General features: G+C 42.2%; 1 protein-coding gene across 1 annotated transcript in view; it reads left to right on the top strand.

The window, feature by feature from the left end:
- The first annotated feature begins 329 nt into the window (after nt 1-329).
- LOC111869715 (gustatory and odorant receptor 24) overlaps nt 330-16,956 on the top strand; it is a 19,154-nt gene continuing 2,527 nt past the window's right edge. The window contains exons 1-7 of the mRNA XM_033753539.1: nt 330-475; nt 1,032-1,392; nt 3,178-3,431; nt 5,046-5,309; nt 6,406-6,687; nt 8,838-8,909; nt 10,676-10,765. Coding sequence (XP_033609430.1) covers nt 1,155-1,392; nt 3,178-3,431; nt 5,046-5,309; nt 6,406-6,687; nt 8,838-8,909; nt 10,676-10,765 — 1,200 coding nt within the window. The 5' untranslated portion in view covers nt 330-475; nt 1,032-1,154. The remainder of the gene's footprint in view (nt 476-1,031; nt 1,393-3,177; nt 3,432-5,045; nt 5,310-6,405; nt 6,688-8,837; nt 8,910-10,675; nt 10,766-16,956) is intronic.

The following is a 16,956-nucleotide window of genomic DNA, read 5'->3' as shown; positions in this document are numbered from 1 at the left end:
CTTTTCACTTCCTTTCCCATCCATAATGCAAGGTGATTCTAAATTATTGTCGGGATTTCCTTGGCCTATAAATGAAAAACCCGACAATAATTTGTATCATCCTGTACATTAAATATATTGATAAGCCTACAATTCGACGGTGTATGATATAAAACAATCAAGCATCGTTAAAAGAATCATGAATAAATAAAACCAAGATAAAAATGCGTCATTAGATAACTCCTTAATGGGCCTCAGAGAAAGGAACTCACGAAGAACGACAAATTTATGGACTGCGAATGGCCTTATCACATCTCACAATCCACGTGGATCCGTAGGGCTTGCGTGTCTACGCCTGTCTTCGTATCGCGACTAAACGGCATGCACGACCTTCAGATGGCCACTGCGCCTCTCACACGTCGCGTGTAACTTAAAGGAGTCGGAGTCCGCAGGCTTTCAGGTAGCTCCAAGAGAGATCTGCTGTAGGTCATCAGCGGTGAGTCGGGGTGATTTATCAGAACGCTTGATTTTTTCTCTGGCTCTACAGCCACCTTGGGTCCTGGCCTCTGACTTTTCAGTATCATGATCATTTTACAGACGGTAGGACTCCTTGGACGAGTGATCAGCTCGTCGCAAGGCCTCTACCTAAACACAGGACAACACAAGCACAGAATAAACAATACACATACCAAACATCCGTGCCTTGTGTGGGATTCGAACCCATAATCCCGGCTTCCGAGCGAGCGAAGACACTTCATGTCTTTGACCGGAGAATATTTGATTTAGGTTTCAGAAAGTAACAAGGGGAAATATATAAATCAAATTGCGTGTTATAAAAACTTGGCCTCATGTTACTGCTTAATCTTGAATATATTCTGGGAGGTGACTCCGTCTAGTCTGGTAAAAGTTCATGCCCATGACCATCTACCGAACTACACGGCGTCTCATCCCAGAAGCTAGCAGTTATATAGTCACCGCTGTGAGAAAACCTAATACATATTCCCTTTCTCTACTGAAATTAATCGAATTAATTATTTGTGTTATGTTTACAGTCTTGGTTCTTCTGTCGCTAGTCCTGCTCACATTGTGGTTACGCCTGGATCTAAACAGAAACAAAGTTACTACGCCCCTTTCTGAACAAAGAAATCTAAACGTCAACTTAAAACAAGAGGAAAATGCATGCAAGACACGAGACTTCAGACAAGAGCGGCAGGCTGTTCCAGCGTCATGTGTCAGTCATAGGAGAGGTCATTGAGACCAGTAGATTGAGACCAGCTGTCTTCACTGTTAAGTCAACATCCGACGTCGAGCCACACCACAGAATAGAGTCGAATATTTTCTATGACAATCTGAAGCCATTTATTTTTGTTATGCGTGCGATGGGCGTATCTCCTGTGCGTGTCACATCTAAAGGTAATGACTTTTACCGTCATCGTAGAAAGTGTGAAAATTTCTATCTTCTGGGAGACAACGCCATGTAGTCCCATAAGCGTCTAATTGAGTTTTATGGGGCTAACTAACTATCCCCATGGATCTGAGTCCTCCTTGTGAAGCTTCCAGTCGTCAGCCTGAATTGTACTCTAAAGGGGTCTGACGGTGGTGCACCATACTCAGATTTACTGGGTTTGGGGGCTTTGTCCATCGTTCGTTATTCTAGAAACTGGATTAAGGGACCCAACAGAGTAGATGTCTCCCATCTCACCTGAGGACGGAAAGAGATCCAGTTTCTGAAACCTTATGTTTTCTAGTTTCTAGAATACATGATGATGGACAAAGCCCAAAAACCCTAATGCTGAGCACTCAAGAATTTCACCAACTTCTATGGAGCCCGAATGTTTATTTCCACCTTCACAAGAGCCCACCACTACTCCCTACCCTGACCCACAACAATCCACTCCATCCTATCTCTCTAAGATCCATTTTAATATTATCCAACCTCCCAGGTCTTTCATCCTAGTGATCCCTTTCCTTCTGGCTTTCCCACCAATATCCTATATGCATTCATCTTCTCCAATCATGCTATACTTCCTGACTATCTCATCCTCCTTGACTTGATAATTGTATCTGTACTTTACGTAGGGTACAATTTTTGAAGCATTCTAATGTTACAACCGTTTTCTATCGGATTATACAGGGTTATATCCCAGAAGCTAGTCGCCGGTGTGAGGTCATCAAGTCCAACAGCTTGCAGCTGGAAACTGAAACTGGTCTGCTCTCTCTAACCGAAATCCTGGCTTTGTGGAAATTGTGTCCCTTCCGTCTCACAATATGAGTAGGCTTTCTGGCCCCATTTTGAGACATCTCATCATGGGGTATATTCCGTACAATCATCAGAGCAGTTTCGTTCTTTATACACCTATCTGTCTGAGTATGCCTGAAACCTTACGCACAACAAGTCCATTTGAACCAATGATCATACCGACATACTTGTAACCTATCTCTATCTACACACAGCTTCGGGTTTGCATATAAACGAATTTTCGGGCGTTAACATGTTATATAAACATAATTTACAGTGCCATAGCTCAAGCGGTTAGTCGTTGGCTTCCCACCGCGGTGGCCCGGGTTTAATCTCGGGTCTGTTCAAGTGGGATTTGTGGTGAACAAAGTGGCGCTAGGGCAGGTTTTCTCCGAGTACTTCGGCTTCCCTGCCAATCTTCATTCCACCAGTTGCTCCACAATCACCCTCATCTATCATCTGGGGCTGGTACAATAGGCCAGAAGTGGCCGCAGAACAAGGGACTTAGTCCCATCCCACTAGCAATAAAATAATAAGCATAATTTATACAGAAGTTCACGAAAGGGTACGTAATATTTTCCTCCATTACATCGTGTCTACTTTCTGAGTACTGCAAATATTTTGATGTAGGTATGTGAAATGTGGTGTACTATAAAAATAAACGTTTCATGGTTGATAATTGGTTGTGTTATTCGTTGACGATGGCGTTAAACGTCGGTCTCGACGTATCACTAGATAACGTGTAACTGTGGAAGGCAAGGGAAGAAAATAGCACAAAATTTATATGAAAAATTATGAGACTTCCCGTCGAATTCTCAACGGGCGTTACATTAGCCCCTGATAATTATCAGCATAGAAAACATTTTCCCATAAGTTTATGCAGCAGATGCTATACTTACACGCGCATAAGGCGCGATTTAATTCCCTTATCATGGATTAAGTTGCCTCTCGTGCTGCAGGTGCAGTGGTTTTCTCGTGGATGTCCCTCGCGATGCTGTACTCAGCGTGCCTCTACTTGCTGCTGTGCCTTGGCGTGTGGTTCACCAATGAGAACCGGATGCAGGCCATAAGGAACGCCAACGGACGCTTCGAGGACTCTGTGGACGCCTACATGCTGTTCGTGTACCTCGTGCCACTCGTCCACCTGCCCTTTACTCACTGGAGGGAAGCTTCCAGAATGGCCACCTACATGAACAACTGGGTTCAGTTCCAGGTTAGGGCATTATAAAGAAAGATACTCCACATTAACAACAAAAGTAAACGTTGTTATTGGAAGCACTAGACTCGTGTTATATTTAAACAACACATAACAGAATGTTTGTATGAAGAACTGAAATGTAAACCGGGAGTATAGCCAAACTGTACGTAAACAGGCGACCAGGCGCCGCCAGCAACAGCTGGAAAACTTCTCAAGTAGCGTGAGCGCCATCCGTTGGCGAGCAATGTTCCCTCTGTGGATGGGACTTCGAATAATCGCTACAAGAATCAGTCAATCCAGAGGATATCTAATTTAATCAAAAAAATAGTAATAATTCATATTAATACATATTGGACGTTGCCTTGTCTGTGATATATTTTATACACAAGACGTTTCAAGAACATATTGTACCTGTTTTTGTATGGGTTGTTGTCGTTATACTGACAGAGTTTCTATTGTGTTATTTAAGGTTCTCACAGAGTGGTTATGAAGGGTTCTGTGTACTGGGATAGAATGGTGTGTAGTCCGTTGAAATTCAACAAATGTATCGGATGAAAATGTCTCCTACAGCTTTGGTTTGCAAAAGTAAACGAAGCAAGAATCCAGCATGAAACATGTAGCATCTGCTCTCTCTCTCTTAAGGTCAACACTGAAATTTTTGCGATGGTTGCTGCTGCACTGTATCGCTCAAACTACACATGACTGAATGTACTTAATTCAACATACTGCTCACAGATGAGTAGTCACAAGAACAAACATGCAACTACACGTATTTACGGAAATGAACAAATTGAACTTCTTATCGCGGCTGGTGTCTGCTTGCATTTAGGCATGACTCACATTTTTACATTCTCAAAGTTTGAGTATATTAGACATCTGTACATGAGAATGTGTTTCGATGTTGGATAAGACTTGTTCATTATCTGGTGTAATAGCAGATAAGTAGAGCTCGACTACAGAGTAATCGCACATGCGCAGAAGATAATTTTCATGCATGAGCGCAGCGGGTGAGTCAGTATTCTCTGACAACCAATGTGAGGGGTACACATTTCATTTCGCTGCTGACAGCCAGTTTCTGCTTTGGACTGGCCTGTAACGGGCCTACTTACTCCCGCTGTCGTGTTTTCCCTTTCAGTTCTCCTACTTCGAGCAGGTTTCTCAAGCTGTTAGTCGTTGGCTTCCCACCGCGGAGGCCCTGGTTCGATCCCGGGTCTGGTCAAGTGGGATTTGTGGTGAGCAAAGTAGTGCTGGAGTAGGTTTTCTCCGAGTACTTCGGTTTCCCCTGTCAATCTTCATTCCGCCAATTGCTCCACAATCACCCTCACCTATCATCTGGGGCTGGTACAATAGGTCAGAAGTGGCCGCAGTAGTCCCACCCCACTAGCAAAAAAAAATAGCGCAGGTTTGTACCATCATACAGTAATCGAACTCTAAAACTGTTCCAGTGAAAACATTTTTAAAGCGTTTACGGGAGCTCCAATCACATCCACGATTTTTATACCGATAGAAGTTTCCGATTAGGCCGCGCCTAGTTTTACGATCACGCAGAAAACAAGGGAATAAATCACTGTACATGAGGACCCGGATGGCGTAATTGAAATGTTTTGTTTCTGCTCCCTTTGTTCGCAGAATCAGTATGACCGCGTTACGGGTGAGGGCCTGACAATCCCACTGAAGTGCCAGTGTCTGACTACAGTGCTGCTCACAGTGGGGCTGTCGCACATCAGCATCCTGGCCAGTTACTTCTTCACAGCCACGTCGAACAATACCGTGCCGGAGGTATTTCTCTACTCCTACCTCGCCACTTTCAGCAACCTCACTGGTTTCTTCTGGTACTTCATGTGCGCTGCCTTGAGATGTGCTGCCATTAGACTCGAGGAAAGTTTATTCAAGGCAAGACACAAATTTAACTGCTATGTCCGTCGTAACTAAATTCTGCCCTGTTCTGATGACAATTCTGCAAGCGGAAATATATATTGGGCTTACTTTGAAACACTGAAAGTAAGATTTTAGATTCTCATGACTGTGTTTTCTTCTGGGATGTTACGCCTATTATATTGGAGCAATCACTGTCCAGTGATTGAGACTAGCTCTTTCTAAGGGACCCAACAGAATAGGTGTTTTCCTTCTCCTGAAGACGGAAACAGATCCAGTTTCCGAAACGTTGTGTTTTTCTTAGTTATCTTAAAAACCAGGACGATGGATAAAGTCCGAAACCCCAATATCTCTGTGTGTTATACACCATCGTCAGAATCCTATAGTAACTAATTACGAAGTAGAATTTGATGATCTTGACTGGAACCGTTTGCTGCAGGATAGGATCCATTGGCTGGATTATCTGAACAGATCAATTAACTTTGCGTTCTGCAAAAAAAAAAAAAAATACAGGAGATTTATCGAAGATCTGCGTGAGAATACGTTTCTCAAGAAAACCTGTATTCCACTGAATGAGTTGCTAGTCTCAGTCTTACGGAATCCGCCGGTTTAATTCCATATTTTCATTTATAAATTTATTAAAGATTGGATATGTAATCATACCAAACTTAACATACAACTGTATATGAATCTGTTTAAATAGTATAAAAATTCTTTATTAAATGGTATATTTGAATATTATTTCCCATTACTTGGGCACTGGATATATAAGAAACACAGCCTTCCTAAATTATTGGCCAAACACCATTTAGTCTATGCTTCATACGTACTTTGCAACGCGTTTCCATCACATGAGGCCATCATCTGACATATAACATCGTTAACTGCTAAACTGTGCATGTGTCAATTCGCTGTTCTTAAGTACTAACGTGCTAAAGCCTAATTTCTTTAGTTCTCTAAAGTTTTAAAAACAATTCGATCTCTAATTAAAATAATACAATTTTAAATTGATGTATTGTGAGATATTTTCTGTGCTCTTCTGTGTCACGTTCCTCTTATTATCTGTATTTAATGCCTGACACGACAGAGGCAGAAGACATGTGCTATGTTCCAGAAGCTAGAGGCAAGCACCACGAGAGCCACAGTGCTGGCAGATTACAGAATATTATGGCTCGAACTGAGTCATCTGGCGACCCAGACCGGTATCGCGTTCTGTTACACGTATGGCTTCTACCTGCTACATCATTTCTTCATGCTAACTCTCTCGACCTACGCCACTCTGTCCGATACCCTGATTGGGACGTTTGGGAACAACATCCCGGTGGCAACGTGTGTCTTCATATCGAGCTTTATGATCTTCACCGTATGTGAAGGGGCCAACGGCGTCGTGCTCAAAGTTAGTTAATTTATCATCATGTTCAGGTGTTCGTGGGGGTAAACATTGTGATCTTCGGGGTTATGTCATGTCATGTCCGGTAGTTGAGTGAGAATGTTTCCCAAGTATACTTCTACGCAGAAGGTGCAGGGAGCATATGACTCCGAAAAGTTTGTACCCGTATACCATAGTGTACGGTGTCATAACAGGAGCCGGGATAGCGTAATCGGTGTAGCGACGGCTACTGACTGGACGACCGAAGGGTCGGAGTTCGAGTCCAAGGAGGATCAAGAATATTCTCTTCACCACGTCGTACAGCCCTGCTTTGGGGCGCACCCCACCTCCTATCCAATGGGTACAGGGGGTTCGTTCCCTGGGAGTAAAGCGGCAGGGGCGTGTAACTGACCACTCACCTACAGATGTGCCGAGTTCAAGAAAAGTGTGGAACTATACATCCAGTCCCCCATACGCCTTCATGGCGTAGTACTTAATTAGTTAATCACAAGGACAACTTTACCTTTAGAGTGACATAACTCTGAAGGTCGCATTATATATTATTATTCGAAAGAATCCCTGCAAACTCTAATATTGTTTCCTGCCCACAGAATCCTTAGACTCAACATTTAACTAAACAATAGCTCTCTGTTCCTTTGTACTCTCGAATGGAAGATATGAATTTTATTTTGTATTTATCTAAGTTGGACCGCCTCTGGGGTCTAGTGGTCAGATTTCCTGGCTACAGATCCAAAGGTCCGGGTTCCATTCCCGGCGCTACCAAATTTTCTGAGAAGTAGTGGATCTGGAACGGGATCCACTCAGAGTCGTGAGCATAATTGAGGCGCTATTTCTTTGAAATAGCAGCTCCGGTCTAGAAAACCGAAATTAACGTTGCGCTGACCACGCGACACCCTCTGTCCGCTAAAGCTGGCACTATGATCGCCGACAAACGGCGATCGCTCGGTCGGTATAGTTCGCTTGCGGACTAAAACCACGGAGTTTGTTTTTTTGTTGTTTAGCTAAATTGACTGTTCTCCCCTCCGCCCCCTCTACGCCGGTTGCGGGACCTGCTCAACGTCTTACGTAATGGAAATCTTGAGCTCCTCTCCGGGGTTAATAAGAATTATTCGAAAAGTCTTGCACGTTTTTGCAGATGCCTGTGTACACGACATGTCTCCTGGTTCTTTGCACGCGCATGCGCTCTTCGTCCTCAGTCGTAGGTGAACTGAAACGTACAGTGGAATTTGTGAGGACTCAATTTATACACCGCGCTTTCTGCTATTCCGCGGGCACACAAGTCAGAAACCAATTGACATTCAATTCACAGAAGCAGTCTTGAAGTTGGGATTTTCTTTTAATTAATTTAACCAAATTCAGCAGTATTTTTAAACCAAGCAACTGAAAAATATACAGTGCAATTATGTATATAATCGACATGATGACCTTAAAATGTCAAAATATATTGTCAAGTGTAGAGGTTTTTAGCGTGACTTATAAGAGGAGTTTTGTACTCCATTATTCGATTTTTGCACATTATACAGTCACACAACATGCAACTACAGGCAATTACAGCGCTATGACTATTCAGCACACTTTCAGCTCACCGTTACATCTGCACTACGGTTCTCGGTTCTCACTAGTCGTATCCTGGCAACGGATTTATCACAGTCTTTCTTTAAATTCAAATCACACTTGAAATCTTCTTTTCACGTCCTAATAACCTTCGACTACCATCTCCAGAATCCGACCCAGTTCTTAGCAACGACTATCTGCTCCATAGGAACTTCTTATCATATATCCTCGGGGCGGACCTCACGGAAAACACCTTCTTCTCTTGTCCCGTATTGTTTTAGGCGAGTTTAGTGATCCGTTGCTTAAAAACAGACGCCCTATTTTTGTGCGCATTGGTTCCCGCGGGAATGTATTTACCGATTCGTTGCCTAGCAATGATTCTATACGTCACAATATTGTAGCAGACACAGTTTAGTGCATGACAAAACAGCATACCAACAGTCTAGACACACGGCAAGACGTTGAAGTTCCAAGACTGTCACTGCGAATTAAATGGTTCACCAGTGCAAAACAATGCTGAAGTAGAACATTCTCTCACCAAATATGTATAAACATAGAGCGCTGTATTATAATTTAATTAATCTGTTAACTGTGCTTTACAGGTTCAAGTATCATTCCAGAAAAAGCTACTCAGGTATGATATTGGTAACGACCACACGGATACTTGTCGTGAGGTTAGTAGATCTTTACACACATTCGCGTTTTGTTGAGGGTTCTTATGCAACGTCAGCGGCTGGACTTGAGGTTCTATGCTTAATTTTACTTCTATGTGATATGAGTTATTATTGCATTGTAAATATCTTCAGAACACTCTCCTTCTGCTAACGTAAAAATTCAGCAATATATTCCACATTGTTTATAGTTGAATTTCAAGACAATCACTTGGATATTCGTCTTCACACCTCGGAATATTCCTGACTCAGCATGTTTGTACGAGATGATTCCATGCTTAAAGGGAAAGCCAAGATCCACCTTAATATAATCAGACTAACTGAACTTACATGCGGAAATCAACGCGAGATTATTCTAAAAGAAGGAAATGCAAAACGTGGCCAAGAGTAGAAAATAAAATTCGATATGTTAATACACGCAAACGTCGCTCAATAATTGATTTCAATTTTAATATCACAGGAATTTCTCTGTGTGTTTTTGCATGTTTAAGTCCAGTCGCTTAAAGATTAAAACTTTAAAAGAAATAAATGTCAATAAAATCACAACTTAACAGAAGAAAACTCTCATTTCCAGAATAAAAATATTATAGTTTTATGAGGGAATATTTTTGTTAAACTCTTCAAATCGCCGTGGTTTTATATATGTACATCACGTGCTTTAGTAATCATGGTCTCTCTATCGTGTCCAGATGCTGTATTTATAATTTCGTGAAATTCTCAAACTTAAGAGCTGTCCATTCTCTTAACAACAATCATCGATTGTTTTTTATGTAAATGAAACGTGTTAACCTGTAATGTATAAAGTGAATTTTTAAATATTATTAAAATGAATGTCATGCTTCGAAGTGTTAACAAAAATGTTTCTCGTTCGAAGAAATAAGTTTATAATACAAATTTCAATATTAGGTTCCATTTTAGTGGGCACGATTTATACCGTAAATACGCTTATACGTGTATGTTTTACTTAGAAATAATTGTGGAATGAGAACACAACATTTCAAATGCTTCTAGAAGCTGAGCTGTGATTTATTTCTTATTTGTACTCACGTTTTTACGATCTCAATTTAACCAGAAATATTATTCAAATATTCATCTCCTGCAATCTTCATCATCTGGAAATTTTCTGCCACTTGTTTGGGAAAAAATTATAGCAGGTAAAAATCCGTTCGTGTGGAAATAAAATTAAGCAGAAAAATTAAAGTGTAATTTTATGGAGATCTGCAGACTGCAATTTACAGCATCTTTATTCACGTAAATAGTGATAAGTGTCCCGCCTCATTGCAGTCAGGTGTCTGATACTGCTACGTAGCAAGAGTCGACGAGAGGAAGCATCACGAATTTATGAAACTGTAAATTCTTTTCTCGATCTAGTATTAAGTATGTACCTTTTAATTATAAGTTGTAAATTAAGTAAGTAAAGCTATCCCTGTAACAGGCCGTGAATGCCCATGTGGTTGTGAGACGTCGAGATCCCATCTTTTCTGTAGACAATCGGCTCACAGATGGCGGTAAGGTTGTCATCCCTACGCGCCGGCTGCCTTCCCCCCCCCCGGACAGATTCCTGGTACTTATTTCTGTTAGAGGCTTAGTCGTAACCAGGGCCGTAGTGCGGCTGAAAAGATTGGGTAAATAAAAAAATCTCATCCTGACTCGAACCCGCAACCTTCCTTCATGTAGCATAGTGCCTCAACAAACTATGCTACCGAGTGCCCAATTTTAAGTTGTAGCTTGTTCTGTCTTAAAGAGGCAACTGTAAACTATTTTTTCAGATAAGCACGTTCCTCCAGACCATCTCCGCTGAGCCACCCGTCATCTCTCTTGGAGGGTACGTCAGGATCAACCGAGAGTTGCTCGTAGCGGTGAGTAAGCGGCAACTTCTTCCGTACACCGATACGGGGCACTGCTCTCCATAATAAACATACTTAAACGCGACCCAGCTTTTTAAGTAAACACTTCCTTAATTTTTAGTTAAATACTACTTTGTCTGCGCTTCATGAATGTAGTATCTATTGGCCATTGAGGCTGCCACAAGGTATATATGATACTTCAACAATCCTTTGTGCACGGGAAGTAAAATGTAAAAGTCTAGAAGAATTTTGTTATGCTTCGACGACAGGTGGGGTACGATATCCCACCTCTGCCGCCATATGTAATGCTTCGATGGCAGGGGTGGGTAAAACAACTACTAATTCACTTTGTCAGCCATCTCCGTTGGCTAAACACCACCGCTGCCACCAATTTGTTATGCCTAAAGGGGGGACCAATAAAATAATACTAAATTACTCAGTCGCCATCCTTTTGTTGGCTGGCCCCTCCGTCATTGGCACACTTTGTAATGGCGTAAAGCGGGTGCTGCCCCGTCTTTGCCCACTACCTGTCACGCCCCCAAGACTGGGCTGTTATTTTGATTACCCTCAACTAGGATTCTCCTGGCTCTGAACCTTCTTCGTTGCATACAGTTGCCGTTGGCTGCCTGGGGTCAGTTCTGCCTTCGTCGGGACTGGGATAGTTCCTGGTGGGTCTGGGGAGGGTTAGTGCGTGGGGGTGAATCACAACTCCGGTACTTCCTATCCTAATTACACCTGTCTATTTACACTATTATCTACAATAAAGTGATGCCGACGTTCGGTCGGTTTACATAGCATCGTCTCGTTACTAGTTCTTACCCTCACTCTATCATAACGCTTCACCCTTAAAATATTCTGCTCCAGAACTATAAATACTACAAGCTTAAATAAGTTTATCACAAAATCAATTGTCACAACAATAAACAACAAATATGCGTGCTCCGCATACTACCAGCAAATCATAATACGAAATAAAACAACGGCCATATTTACCACACTGGAACCTCGGCCATTACTCGTTACTCTAATCTTCCTGTCCTACCCTAAGGCTCGAAGGGCACACTGGAGATTGCTTTTCAACATTTCACAACAACAATAATATATTTGAACAACATGGCTAGTATGAGCAAACATGACTTACTCGAGATAGAGACGCAGCGACACCATCACTTGTACGACCCATGTCGAGCAGAGCCTTCGGCTGCTCGTCTAATATTACAATTTCGATCAGTCCCCTCAACGTCTTTTTTCTCTCTTTATACTATGAAACTGCTAACGCAGCTACTTCCCCAAAAGTAAGCTACCTCCTCCGTTTTATGCCATTAAATTACAAGCGGTGGGTTCCCATTGGCTAACCGCCTTTGTCGTGGACGAATCCGCGGTGTCTCATCCTTGTGTAATTGGAACTTCATTCCCTCCAGTAGCCTAGTAAAGCAACTTGCATTGGTGCGATTACGCATCTCTGCTGACTACGTACTTTGTTGACCTAGTTCACTTCTATGTGTTGCAATCCTTAGCCTGTTCGTTGTGAAAACTCTCTTGCAATTGTAATATTTGGGGCCATGCCTCAAATTTCCCTTTTCGAAATTTGCGGCATAACAAATTTAGTTCTAATTTTTAAAACAAACAGAATTCTCTTAACCTTTAAACGCCGGACTTCTGAAATAGTGGTAAGCTTGAGCTGGCTGGAGTTTATTTAAATGCCCGCTGCTGGTGCGCGTTTAAATGCCCGTTGGTACTCTGCCTTTAAATGTCCGTTCCTGTTAGTGCGCCTAAACAATTTTAAGCATTGTGTTTAAAAATGCTGTATCTAACTCAATTTTTATGTTAAATGGATGGAATTAACTTTGTTTGTAACAGCAAAGAACATAGTGTTGCATATTACAACGGTAGATTTGAAAAATTTTATACACAATGTTCTACTCTGTTTTCAATTTTTTTTTCTCTTTTATGAAGTGTACTGCAAAATTGTTTTTCCAAGTTCTTCACAGAGTAGTTACTATAGGATTCTGACGATGGTGTATAACACACAGAGATATTGGGTTTTCGGACTTTATCCATCGTCCTCGTTTTAAAATAACTAAGAAAAACACGACGTTTCGGAAACTGGATCTGTNTGTTCACCTAGGTATCATTTTAATTTTTCTATTAGGGCTTTACTCAAGCCTGTCTGGTAATTACTACATTTAAAAATAAATATTTAGGACTGTGCATTCCCTTCTACTAGCGGCGTGTGCGCGCGCTTCCCCTAGCGGAGTTCAAATGCCCGAATGGCCAAAACTGGGTACTTTGGCCACGACGACCTTACTCACCACTGGCACAAACGGGGCACTTCGGCACTTAAAGGTTAAAATAATATGATTGAAGATTGGTTCCCGTTTTGTGTTCTTCCCAGCCGCCTTTTGGCTGTTGTGTATTGTCACAGCGATGCGAATATTCTTGGATGTTTCGGGTTCTGCATATTATGGCACATGAAGTGTGTGGATTTCGAATATTCCATGGAGTTGGGTCCTTTCGGCGGTGGTGGTTAGGGCTTGTGAGAAGCTCAGCTAGTTCCTTATTCCGCAACATATACACTCGCAGTATTCCAAAGATCAGTACCGTTTTCAGACGTCTGCTACTTTTCCTTATCCTGAATCAATGAATTTGGTCATCACCTCACCCACTTATTTATTTGGTACCAGCTTTAATATTATCATCCCATCTATGCTTATACTATCCAAACACCTTTCCTTTAAATTTTTCGACTAAAATGTCGTACACATATCTCCTATGCGTGACATATATTCTGCATATTTCAGCATCCTTCTCTTGCTCTCCTTAATAAAAAATGGGGATTATTCAAATTATGGAGCTCTTCATTATCTACTTTTCTCCATTGCCTCTGACTTCTTTTGTTTCACTTTCACACATTCTCCTTGGCACCCTGGTCTCAGGATTCTTCGAAGCGTGTTCTTGCCTTACGGAAGTTGGATAAAGTTCAAGATCACAAAAGGGATTAAGGTGGAAACTAAACGACAAACACTGCAGCAGATGTAAGGATTAACAAAATAGATCAACTAAGTGGGGATATTTTATAATCTAAATATATTAAAACAAGCCGAAACAGTTGAATGTTCCCTGCTCATTACATTGTCCTTGTTGGTGGTATAGGCGAAAGGGTTTCTCTCTTTCATGTTCCCTAGAGCTCCAAATGGCTGCTTTCACTGCATCAGAGTTCTCATGCACCCTATAATGTTTATATAAGTTATTATTTATGACTGTTGCATCAATAACTTCAAGAGACAACCTCAATCACTGGACGAGTTATTCAGATTAGTTCTTCCTAACGGGCCCAACAGAGTCGATGTCTCCCACTCCTTCACCTGTAGAAGGAAACAGATCCGATTTCTGAAACATTGTGCTCTTCAGACTAAAGAATGAAGGAAAAAATTTTTAAAAAACTCAGTATTCCTGAGTCTTATAGTTTCTATTTACGCTTTATATGTACATCACGTCAATGCATCTTTAGATAAGAATTCATCTTCGTGAGTCCTAACGGCCTTGCGTTGAATCAGCCATCCAGTTAATCGAGACAAGTAAATAAACCGAGATCATGTCAGTGTGGGATTAATGGCGGGAAAAGTGGTAATGTATTCATTGCACAATTTCATTATTTTTATGCATTAGGGGAGACAGCTGTGTTATGCCTGAAAGGGGTGGGTTACAGAAACTACTAATTCACTTCGTCAGCCAAGTCTTCCTTGGCTACTCCCACCCCTGACACCACTTTGTAATGGCGTAGAGAGGGCGCGATGATTCTGACCCGTCTCTACCCACTAACTGTCACGCCCCCAAGGACTGGGGTGTTATTTAATTTCCTGAGACTGGGATTCTCCTCGCCCTTAAACTGTTAGTGCATGCGGCTGCTGTTGGCTGCCTGGGGTCAGTTGTGCTTCGTCGGGACTAGGATAGCTACGGATGGGTCTGGGAAGGGTCCTGTTCGTGGATGTAAATCACAACTCTGAGTTACATCCTACCCTAATAATACTGGTCTATTCACACTTCAATTTACATCCTATTAACAGTGATAACAATGCCGACGTTCCGTCGGGTCTACATAGTCTCGGTCCGTTAACTAGTTCTCACTTGCTTCCTGATCTCCCACCTAGGGCGTATGGCTTGGGTCTATTTCTTTACCGTCATTCTTTACCACTCCTTACCCAGTTCCTACCCTGGCCTAGCCCATTACTCGCAGGGCACACTGGACATTGCACTTCCACAATTCAACAAACAACAACAAGTTTAAGTAACATGGCTAGTTTGAGCAAATTGACTTACATGTGATAGAGACGCAGGCGAACACCACCAACCACCATCTTGTTGCACCCATGCCGAAAAGGGCCTTCGGAACTTTTCTAAATATTACGGTTGATCAACAAAAGAGTGTGTCGAGAGAGATTCGGAGCCTTTCTTTTCGCACCTTTATACTCTAAAACAACTGTCGCAGCAGCTTGACAAAAGAGGGAAGTTACCTCCTCCCTTTGCCCTAGTTAAGGGTGGCGGCTTTCTATTGGTTAAACTCCTCTTCTCGCGGGCAAATCCGCGGCGTCTCATCCCTGTGTATTTGGTAATTCTGTTCTCTCCAGTGGCCTACAGAAGCGAGCTTCCTGCTCGTGCGATTACGCACCTCTGCTGACTAAGACATTCTTGACCGAGTTCCACAGTTGCCATCTTTGCTCTAATTAATGTGAAACTCTTTTGCATTTGTCGTAACATTTGGGGCCATGCCTCAAATTTCCTTTCTCGAAATTTGCGGTATAACAAGCTACAACAAAAATTCTTATTAATAGACGCAGGAAGCTTCTCTGTGTGAGTCAAACCTTCAAACTTAACGACTTGAGGCTTGGATACTACTTCTTCGCCTACATAGTTCGGCAACTTCTCCTGCTGTTCTGTTGTGCGTGAAGTCGAATCGACTCCTTGCAGGCGTTGCGTTCCCAGATGCAGAATTTCGTTGGAGCTGAAGTTCTCACATCGCTGACCATGAAGAATTTTGTTTCTTGGGGTATAAAGCCGTGCATACTGGTAGAACGCAACTACCTTTTCGGATGGGCATATCGCCTCCATCTTCAGGATCTAGTAGTAAGTCAAGAAACAAATATGAGCAACCAGAAAGCAGAGCTTCCTTGGTTTACTCCTCTGCCCTGAAGAAGAAGGGTATATATTACTGCGAAAGGCCGATTGACTTTTACTGGACCACACGGTGTTATATCGGCAAACATATTTCTGTCTATACATTTAAATTTAGGAATACGAGAAATAGCACAACGTAAACCTGCATGAAGTTACGTTGGGGAAAAGAATTCCAGTCGGGTGGCTTCATGAGGGGAAAGTTGGACAGTTTCAGAAAACCTCTCATTGAGCTTAATAATAATAAAACGTCTTGAGAGACCTTAAGTTCCCATGGCAGAGACTATGAAGATTATTGTTTTTAAAAGTTATATTCATTATCTACCGACGTTTCTATCATAAAAGTCACTTGGTTCCATAAAAACTGACACAAGTGACGAAATCTTAAGTAAGCTATAGCCTCACAATCACATAAGATGTGTGTGGCTGATTCGTTTTCCTGCAGGCACCTCTCACAAGTTGGGTTATCTGTCAGTCCCAACTTGAAAAGTTATCCTTTTAGGTGGCAGTGTCCAGTAAGTAATCCTACCACCCACTTTAGTTGATCTCTGTTTAATTTCAATGGGTCCCTCGTTATCTTGGAAGAGGGTCATGATGTAAATCCTTTTGCCTGTTTGAGTCCATCTATGGTTTCGCAGTGTTTTTTGTAATTTCCATGAGTCCAGTCTCTGATCGCTTTCTTGGAAACTCCAATTTAGATGCCGCAAGCTGGTTCAGGTCCTGTGAACGGTTGTTCAGATCCTGTTCTTGCCAGCTGATCTGCCGTTTCATTCTCTGCAATACTCTCCTACTGAGATGCCGCAAAGCTGGTTCAGGTCCTGTTCTTGCCAGCTGATCTGCGGTTTCATTCCCAGCAATACTCTCCTACTGAGATGCCGCAAGCTGGTTCAGGTCCTATGAACGGCTGTTCAAATCCTGTTCTTGCCAGTTCATCTGCGGTTTCATTCCCAGCAATACTCTCCTACTAAGATGCCGCAAGCTGGTTCAGGTCCTATGAAAGGCTGTTCAGATCCTGCTCTTGCCAGCTGATT

This window comes from Cryptotermes secundus, unplaced genomic scaffold (assembly GCF_002891405.2).
Source record: "Cryptotermes secundus unplaced genomic scaffold, Csec_1.0 scaffold2173, whole genome shotgun sequence".
In the NCBI taxonomy this organism is placed as follows: domain Eukaryota; kingdom Metazoa; phylum Arthropoda; class Insecta; order Blattodea; family Kalotermitidae; genus Cryptotermes; species Cryptotermes secundus.
The sequence above is the reverse complement of the archived record's forward strand: the minus strand, read 5'-3'. Positions and strand labels throughout refer to the sequence as shown.